This window comes from Papaver somniferum, chromosome 4 (assembly GCF_003573695.1).
Source record: "Papaver somniferum cultivar HN1 chromosome 4, ASM357369v1, whole genome shotgun sequence".
Lineage (NCBI taxonomy): Eukaryota > Viridiplantae > Streptophyta > Magnoliopsida > Ranunculales > Papaveraceae > Papaver > Papaver somniferum.
In genome coordinates this window covers 29088845-29099073 of record NC_039361.1, presented here as the reverse complement: position 1 = coordinate 29099073, position 10229 = coordinate 29088845, and the positions used below count along the sequence as shown (strand labels likewise).

The following is a 10229-nucleotide window of genomic DNA, read 5'->3' as shown; positions in this document are numbered from 1 at the left end:
AATCAGTTTTAAACTTACACATCTTCTATTCTTCTCTACCCGATCTCCACTCGTGGAACCGTCGACAAAAAATTTGATCTTCAATTCGTGAAAATTTGATCGTCGACCAAACATAACTACATAAATGACTTGCACAAAGAAGCTTGCAGTAGGTAGTCATACTAAATCTTCTTCTAATCCGCCAATTGAAGAACAAGAAGAAGTTGAAGGATTGGAAGCAGAAATTCAATCGAATGAAGAACCAACTCCTGAAATGAGGATGGAAATATATTTTCTACAAAAAATTTACTGTTTTTTATTGATAAAATAGGATTAATTCATAAAAAAAAAACTAGAGCTTTTTGCGGTCACAAAATGAAGTTCGGCTTATGAGCGAGATGAATTATCAGCCGAACTGTTCATTGTTCTTCGTTCTGAAAGTGCTTATGAACAGTTCGGCTAATAATTCATTTTTAAATGATAGCCGAACTTTCTAGTATTTATATATAAATCATTGAAGTTGTTCAAGTTTGGCTGATTTGAAAGATGAATTATTAGTCGAACTGTAGTTGCAGGAAATCCTACACTACACCCCTCATATGATTTCATTAACACTCAACTCATTTTTAGGTTCACAATCTTAATTTTATTGATGAATCTTTGAAAAATCTTACAAGAAAAGATAAAGGAATCAAGAATAACCACTTCTCTAGACTTTCTCTCTCCTAATTACTTGTTTCTTACTCAAAAAAGATCTCTCCCTTTCCTTTACAATTGAACGACTATTTATAGGGAAGTGCATAGTGGATGACAGCGAATCTGTCCTTTATTTTCGGATATGTCTCGCAACCTTACAAATGTTACTCTCGCAAATTCTCTTATTTTCGCAGAATCATTACATTTTTCTCATGATTTTAGATGACATCGTTTATTATGTCACTTCTAAAATTGTTCTGCGACGCTATTGAGTTGTGTTGTTGATAATTTCGCTGAGGCATTATTGCTGCGAGATTCTGATCCTACATCTTGCCTCTTCTCATATCTTCTCTGCAAAGTAGAGAATGATGTGAGAAATGAAGCAGCTGTTCATCTCTTCATATTCTGCATTTATCACACGTATTCTTTCTTCCATCTGTTTCTTGACACGTCTTCTGTAACCGCTGCTTTTCAATCGCTCGTGTCTTTTCGTCTTAATAGTGTTTATTTCTTCGAGTAAAAAATCTTCTTTATATATTCTTCTTACTCTTCTTTCCACTTTCTTTTTACTTTCTGTTCTCTTTTTATTCTCTCATCTCTGCAACTCTATTTTTCTTCCGTAAGTTCCGCTACTATAATCCTTCCTTCTTCAATCTTCTTACTTTTGATTCATTCCCATACTCTATATTAAAATAGGCCTCCAAGTGGCCATAAACATGAGAAAAACTTAAAAGACGTCCAAAAAGATCTTGCAGAGAGAGGTTTTACACTTTCTACCATTCCTGGTGAAGTGCCAAATCAATTCTTTCTATCAAACTTTTTTCTGATCAATATTGTGATGATCAATCAATCATAATTTCGCTAGGTCAAACTCTCGTAGGTCTCCGCATTCCTCTTTACGACCCAGATATTCCTCTGTTCTATGAAATTCTCGCTAATTCGGGATTTTCGCGAGCTATCTTCCAGCTGAGTGGGGATTGTATCCGTCTGATGCTAGAATTCGCTAACCGTGGTGATGGTAAAGGATCTATGTACTCCAAAGAACTTAGGGATCCTAAATTCGCAGACTTCGAGATAATTGCTGAGAAATACACAGTAGCGAGTTTCTTTGAAAATTATGAATTGATATCCATGAAGAAAAAGAATACTCGCTGGGGTATTCGTTTGAAAAGGAAAGATAACATTGATGAAGCTAAAACACTCATGCAAGACGTTGATTGGCATTCTGGTAAGAACGCAACTCCTCGCCAATCCAAAGATGATAAATGGTGTGTTTTTCCCTTGATGCTGAAAGGACCTTACATTGCTGGGTCAAATGTTCTTCCTGAGAATCTCGCTACTTATCAACCTTGGGTATTCTCTTGGCCCGAGAAGGAGAAAGAGGTATATTTCTTCCAGTTTCGCTCATGTCCATCTCTTTATTTATTTTTATTCTTTTATTCGCTAACTCTTGCGAAATTCTACAGATCCAAAAACTGAAAGATAGTTATAACAGGACTGGGAAGACTAGTACCTTGTTAGCTCTTCGCTCATACACATATGAGGTAAGAAATATCCTTTTATGATTTTAAACAGTATACTGTTGCCTCCATTTCTTACATCTATTTGTGTGTGAAGATTATTGCTGAAATAGAAGAGCCTGCTAATGTTGCGAAGACTGGTGATAAAGGCAAAGGTGTTCTTCGCAGGGAAAAATCAACTGCTCCTCCTTCAAAGAAGAGAAAAATTCGTTCTTCTTTTCCTTTAACTATTCCTTCTCATGAAAATTCCGAGAGTGACAAGGATGATGAGGATAATGATGACCTTGCCGCAAGTGAAGATTCTCCACCTGAATCTTCTATGGTTAAGCACTCTGGCCTCTTTTTCGATTCTTTGCAAGGAATGAGAGATAGCCAATTCGCTAATACCTGCAAAGCTCTCGCTACAATTTGCGATGTCCCTTTACTGGATGGTGATAGTTCTCTTCGTGGAGTTTCTAGATCAGTGACTCCCGATTTCCTGCATTCTCTTAATAGTCTGGTATACTTTCATCCTTTTACTTCTTCATTGTTGTAACTCAAAATCTTTTTCTGTATTAGTACTTTTTATATTTTCTCGCAGGCTGGAAAAGCTTCTTTCGTTGTTGCCTCAGATCTAGAGAGGAGACACGAAATCTTGAAAAGAATAATCTTCAATTTCGTACAAAGAATGAAGAACCAGATGGGCTTTATTGACCCCAAATCTCCATGACTCAGGTTCCGGTGGCGGTGTAGCCTTTCCCTGAGCCATGCAACAGGTACCCCCTTATATGACGTACTTTAGGTCTTACATTTGCCTCTTGCGAAATTGTATTCGCGAACTAGGGTGTACGCCATAAAGGTTCGCCCCTTTCTCTTTTGTCATTGTTCTTTGATTGTCTTCTGTAAAATTCATTATCTCTGAGAGATTATCGCACACCATCATATCGTATTTGCATTTCGCAATCTCAATTTTGTCATTCAATAAAATGTATTTTTGAGAATTTTACTTATTGCGAGAGTGTCGCAACAAATTAATCATTCATACATTTCTTGTTTTTATTACCTTTGTCGTCCTCTGCTTCTTAATTATTTTTGGCTACTGCTTCCTTGGTAGTGGTATGTTCATCATTTTTATTCTGAGCTAGCATTAGTTTCGCAACATCTCTTCTTATTTTCTTTCGATTGCATCCACCATCAACCTCTCACTTCTTTGTGTCTCTTTGATTTTGTGTCGCCAATTTTCCTTCTTGTTTGCTCTTCCTTCGCAAGATTCTATCTCAATTTCGTAACACTTCTTTCCTTCAACCCAATCTTCCTTTATGATTCCTACACCGCTGGGGTGAGGGAATTTGATGCACTTGTGGAAAGTTGAAGCTACACCTAGAATCCCATGTAGCCAAGGTCGACCAATTAATGCATTGTAGGGTGATTCTACATCAACGACACATAATTGGATTTCAGAAGATATTCCCTTTAATGGAATTCGCATAGTAACCTCTCCTTTAGGCTTGTTAGCAGTACCATTAAAACCATATATCTTATATGTTGATGGTATTAGATCATCATCTCTTCCTCCCATAGTTTTATAAGTATGATAAAATAAGATTTTCACAGAGCTTCCAGTATCGATTAGAATTCTATTAATTTCCCATGAATCTTCAGCTTCATCATCCTCATCTTCTTTCGGTTTTGGATTAATTTCTAATTTTACTACCAATGGATTATCATGTACCTCTTCACCTTCGGGGATTTCTTTTGCGGTAAAAGAAATGATCTGTTTCTGCCATTCCTCTAGTGGCGAGATTTTCGCAATATTCATAACTTCTATTCCATCATTATCTCTTGCGAACACTCTACTTAAAACATTGTCATGAAAATCTTCAATTGTCTTGTATGAATGTACGATAGAGTGATAGAATAGATTCTTTGCTTTTGCACCAACTTCTATGAAGAATGTTTCCTTCTTTTTCATCGTGTTTACTTTGTGATGCTCTGGTGGTGGTGGAAATGGTTGAGATTGTGGGTGCCCTACCAAAAAGTGGTTTAGTTTTCCTTGATCTATCATTCTCAGAATAATTCTTTTTACATTTCTGCAATCATTTGTTGTATGTCCATGAAAATGATGATAAGAACAAAACTCATGACTTCTGTGGTTTGGAGGTGGTTTCGTTCCCATGTTCCATGGTGTTGGTATATTCTCCATCAAAATTATAGCTTCCCATATTTTCTCCACACTTTCATTTAGAGGTGGCATCTTGATTTCTTCCCATACTACCTTGTAACCTCCTTGTCCTCTATTATAGTTTTGTCTTTGACCTCCATAAGTTTCTTGTGGTTGATCGAGTCTTTGAATCTTGTTATTTCCACCACGATTGTAGAAATTTCTTTCTCCTTCATACTCCTTTTGATCTCGGCTTCCCATAGCCACCAGTTTCTGTTGATTGTTACCTGTCACCTTCTCTTGTTGTACTTGCGAAGTGTTCGCTACTGTGTTTATTAGCTTGGGTAATAAGCTTGCACTCGCTGTTTGTGAACTGGTGTTCGCAAATGGGTATGATTCCATTTCATTTTTCCTTTCCTCTAGAGAAATATATTCTTCTTGAAGTTCTCGCAATTCAGTCATTGTGATCGTATTCTTGACTCTGAAAATTTGGACATACAATAGGTTGGTTGCAAACATAGCATTGATAAATGATAATATAAGATATCTCTCATCTACACGGCCAGCCATTTCGCCACACATAGTCCTCCATCTTTTAGTTAGGTGCTTCAAACTTTCGCCAATCCTTTGTTTTAATCCAAACACATCTTCTATACCAGGTCGCGAAGAATTATTACTTATATATGCCCCTAGGAATGTAGTCTGAAAATGATTGAAGGATGTTATTGTATTCTTTGGTATACCTTCGAACCATTTTAACGCCTCCCCTGTTAAGGTGGATGCGAAATATTTACATAATACAGCATCATGATTTTCCCATTGCAACATGCACCTCACGTAGGCTTTAATGTGTTGAATTGCACAAGTTGTTCCATCAAAAATGCCGGTTAATGCGGGCAAATTGCATTTCGGTGGTATTCCTCCTAATTGTACTTCCCTTGTAAATGGAGTTTTCGCAGCTTCTTCTATAGCTTCATCCAATTGTCTTCTGCCTACTTCTCCTCTATTATTTAGCATTCCTCTCATTTCTTCTAACTCTTTCAAGATTTGTTTATTTACACCTGAATTTTGATCCATTGGTCTTTTTAATTTCGCCTCTCTTCTTCTGCGTTCATGTCTTTCTTCTCTCGCGAAATTTTGCATTTCTTCTTCATTATCCTCATTTCGTCTTCTTCTGCGAGTCTCTTCTTCATCTCTATCTTGAATTCGCATATGATTATGTCTCTCATTTTCTCCTTCATGATTTTGTTCATTTCTTATTAATTCCATTCGCTGTCTTTCAGCCATCCTCTATATTCTATCATACTCTTCATTGATATTACCGTTATTCCGGTTTTGTGTACGCCTTCTTTCTCGATTGTCGTGATTGTTCTGGCGAATTGTCTCCTGAAGCTCTTGTTCTTCCATTTCCGCTCTCAATCTTTCACGTTCACAAATTAAACGTGCTTGTTCAGCATAATGTCTTTCAATTTCTTCTTCAATCGTCTGTTGGTTTCTTTGAGTTTCTCTTTCATGTAAAATTATCCTTCCTTCCTCTCGATTTCCTTCGCCATCTTGATCATTTCGTCCCTGACATTGTCCATTCTCTTGATTTCTACTATTTTTCCTATCATCAAAAGTTTCATTTTGTGGAACATAACGATCATCAGTTCTTTCTCTATTTTCGCGATATTCTTCATTAGGATTTGATATTTCTTCTTGAATATTGTCTCCAGCATTAATTGTGGGTGAGTTTCGCATCATCTCTCTTCTAGTCGATCTTGAATATGATTTTGTAATACTTCTCGATCTTCTACTCTGTAATCTCATATTTTCCATCCCCAATTCGTGATTCTGCCTTGTTAGATTTGCACGTTCCTCTGCCTCAGCTCTTCTTTCTTCATGTATTCTTCGTCTCAACGTTTCTAACGCTCCAATTTCCTCATCTCCATGAATTATTCCTTCATCTGCTTCTTGATTTCTCTCTACCTGTCTATGGTTTCTGGTTTGCTGCTCTTCTTCTACTTCTTCTGCGGAATTTGATTGCCAAGTGTGTATACTCACCCTATCATAATCTATATTCCTTCCTTGTACTAGTGTTTGTTGAACTGGTGGTTGAATTTGATTTTCTCTATTACTTCTCATTCTAGTAGATTCTCCCATTTCACTTCTTTCTCTTCCAGCAATTCTCTTGCTTCTTCTAACAGTAGTTGGTTGTTCTGATGTATATCTTCTTCTAGCCATTTCTTCAATGTTAACGAAAGAAATTATGTAAAATTCTTAATCAATCACTCCAAATCTTCACAAATCTCAATATTAATCTTCAATTTTTTTTAGAATAATCTTCAATACTCCCTGTTTCTAGCGCCATTATGTAGTTGCAGGAAATCCTACACTACACCCCTCATATGATTTCATTAACACTCAACTCATTTTTAGGTTCACAATCTTAATTTTATTGATGAATCTTTGAACAATATTACAAGAAAATATAAAGGAATCAAGAATAACCACTGCTCTAGACTTTATCTCTCCTAATTACTTGTTTCTTACTCAAAAAAGATCTCTCCCTTTCCTTTACAATTGAACGACTATTTATAGGGAAGTACCTAGTGGATGACAACTAATCTGTCCTTTATTTTCGGATATGTCTCGCAACCTTACAAATGTTACTCTCGCAAATTCTCTTATTTTCGTAGATCATTACATTTTTCTCATGATTTTTGCTGACGTCGTTTATTATGTCACTTCTAAAATTGTTCTGCGACGCTGTTGTGTTGTTGATAATTTCGCTGAGGTATTATTGCTGCGAGATTCTGATCCTACACGAACCTGACATTATTTCTCCAGGTTCTATAAATAAGCCAGGTTCGGCTGATTCGATAGTTTGTTTATAAGCCGAACTTGTAATTTAAAATGATTCAGCGACTTCTTTATTTGGTTTATAGGTCGGACCTCTAACTTGATTTTTCTTCTCATAATTGATAATTTTATTTTTAGGCTTTGGATGTCTTCTTTATGACGTGGAAGAAAATATAAATGATAGAATGTGGTGTAGAGAGATGATAAAGATTGAAAGATCTCCTATTAGGGTTTTGGATGTCTTCTTATATAAAGCTTTCAAAGTTAGGCTTTATAATCCTTCCGGGATCGTATTTTCTTGAGATGAAAGTCAATTTGGTGTCCAAATATGTCCCAGAACAGTGTCAGGTTCGGCTAATACCTTGCCAACCTTTCCACGCCGAACCTGAGAAGTGAAATTTTCTCCAGGTGGTTGTCAGGTTCGGCTGACTCGATTAGATCACTTTCATGCCGAATATCTCTTTGTAAACCCTTCGAAAATATTGATTTGCAGGCTATAAGTTCGGCTAGCTCGTGCTGATGAGTTATCAGCCGGACCTTCTCTCTATAGACTCAAGTCTTTCGATCTTGTTTTGGCCATAACTTTTTCGTCCGATATCGAATGGCCTCATTCTTTTTGCGTTGTGTTTGTCATTTCATTCTCTTGAACTTGAAGACAAGATCTCCTTGGTTTTAGTGATTTGAATTTGGACCTGGGTATTCTCCATTAGTAGATTTCACTTTCTTAACACTTTTAGTAATTTCCACTTTTTTTTTTGATTCATCATATGAAAAGGCTGCACAATAGAAAACATATGTAATAAAAAGCCTAACCCCTAAATGTGTATGAACTTAAGTGTTTTATAGAAAATCAGTAACAAGTTCGGCTGATATGATTTTTTGAATATGAGTCGAACTTGAAAAAATATATGGTTCGACTGATATGATATTTAGAGTGAAAACCAAACCTAACTCTCAGGAGAAGGTTCGGATTGTAATGAAAATTTCTTATTAGCCGAACATTTGACTAGTAAGTAGGTCGGGAGTTACAAACTATAAGTTCGACCAATAACTATTGTATTTCGAGTAAGCCGAACTGTTCATCTTTTGTACTCCCTCCGTTCCATTTTACTTGATGTTGTAGAGTTTTTCACGCAGATTAAGAAACATCAAAGAGAGTTAAATTTTTCCAATTCTACCCGTATTAATACCTTTAAAAAAAATTAAATAACCTAGTTTTTAGTTTCTAGATTCTAGGAAAAGTTACTAATCCCATTGTAATTTACTTGGGGTGTACTAAACTTTTATAGATTAGACTATATATCCTCCATAAGAAATATTTAAAAATTAGAGTAATTTTTTATGTGTTGATTACGATGAGAATTTGTGCTCTGGTGTGATTCCAAAGCAAGGATAAATCAGAAAGAATTTGGGGAAAATACTAAAACTCTCATCTATCTTGAAACAGAAAATAAACCCTAAAACATCAAAGTAAAGTGGAACGGAGGGAGTAGTATACATGTTCGGCTGATAATTTCAAGCCGAACCTATCTCTGGTTCGCCGAACTTGGGTGAAAAGAATCAATTTTTTGATGATTTCAACCTACATAAATGAAATTAAACATAATCTGGAAGTATACTCGTGTAATATTAGCATTGGGTTTCTCATCGTTGTATTCATCTCCTGGATTTAGCTCATAAAAATACAAGTTTTTCCTCACTTCCCCTTCTTGTTCTTCTCCAAAAAACCTAACTTTTCTTTTCTTCCCCAAAAATTATGATCAACACACTTTTATAGCTTAATTATCTTAATCACTAATCATTTACATCAAACACTAATCAAAATTGTTTATTATTATTAACACTAATACAGAAAGGGTAAATTTGTCATTACCAAAAATATTTGGTTAAGGGGCTATTGGATTTACTATTTCCAACCCGTTTTTGTTTTTATTCGGTATGCCATAAAATTTTCTTGTATGCCCTAAAACAGGGTTCAAAAAAAACAAAAATGGCCGATTTAGTTAGCCTAGGTCCCATTAGTTTTTTAAGCCCACCTGGTCCGTCAATTCATAGCAGGGTTGCACCCAACATACAAAAGCTTTGGTTCAATCCAACGGCCTACAAATACAAGGAGAATAGGACATATGCGACAATACCATATGGCTGTTATACCATTGTATATTGCACTCCAGGGGCAGGGTTCGAAACATATCAAACTTTCAGATTACTCTGACCATCGGGATGTTCTATAAACATGTTAACTACTTTGCATGCTAACTAATTAGGTGCTACCTTTGCACCCATTTGCAGTGAAGCTACTTTGCATGCTAACTAATTAGTAATTAGCGCTGTTTTCATCTGTTATGCCTTAGAAAAGCACAACACCCAAATCACCGATCAGGTTTTGTATTGGTGTTATCATCCGTAGACAAAACGATTGTAGTTTCATCTGTGTTAGCAATGACTTCTTTTCTGTACTTGTTATATAAATCTCCTTGGTAGAACTTACGAGTCCTCGTTACCAAAATAAGGGAAGTAAGGGTACCGGTGATTGCCGCGCCTGCTCTTATAATAAAGCTTAGTCTGTAACATTGTTTCCCAATGCATTTCAACTCCTTAGCTGAATCCCTACCAAGTCCCTTAATAATCTTTATTTGTTTCAAAGCTTCGTTATCGTAAATTACTCCAGCAACTCTTACATTGAACACATAAGTTGCGAGGGGAATCGCCAGTACACCACAATTCGACAAGGTTGGATAGTGCTTTAAACCAAAGAGTTCAGAAATGATTGTAGGATTAAATATAGACTGAGCTCCAAAACAGAAGCCGATGATAACTGAAGCGATGTAGAGAGCACCAGGAAATGGGAATGCAATGAGTAAGAAACCAACACAAGAGAAGAGAATAAAGAAAGTCATTACAAGTGATCTAGGAATTTTCCACTTTGTAAGAAGGCTTTCAGATATAAAACCTGCACAAACTCTCCCAAAATAGCTCCAGATACTTATAAGCGAAATAAAGGTACTGACGGCATGATCAGAATATCCCAAAGATTCAGCAATCTGACACAT

The 10229-nt window shown here is 36.1% G+C and overlaps 1 protein-coding gene across 1 annotated transcript; it reads right to left on the bottom strand.

The window, feature by feature from the left end:
- Positions 1 to 9548: 9548 nt before the first annotated feature.
- Positions 9549 to 10229, bottom strand: LOC113272251 (probable transporter MCH1). The gene has a single exon (XM_026522122.1). The coding sequence runs from the start codon at positions 10227 to 10229 to the stop codon at positions 9549 to 9551; it is 681 nt and encodes a 226-aa protein (XP_026377907.1).

Excerpts from the sequence above, each read along its gene's own strand:
- LOC113272251 (XM_026522122.1), bottom strand. The coding sequence starts at position 10,229 with ATGTGTCAGATTGCTGAATCTTTGGGATATTCTGATCATGCCGTCAGT.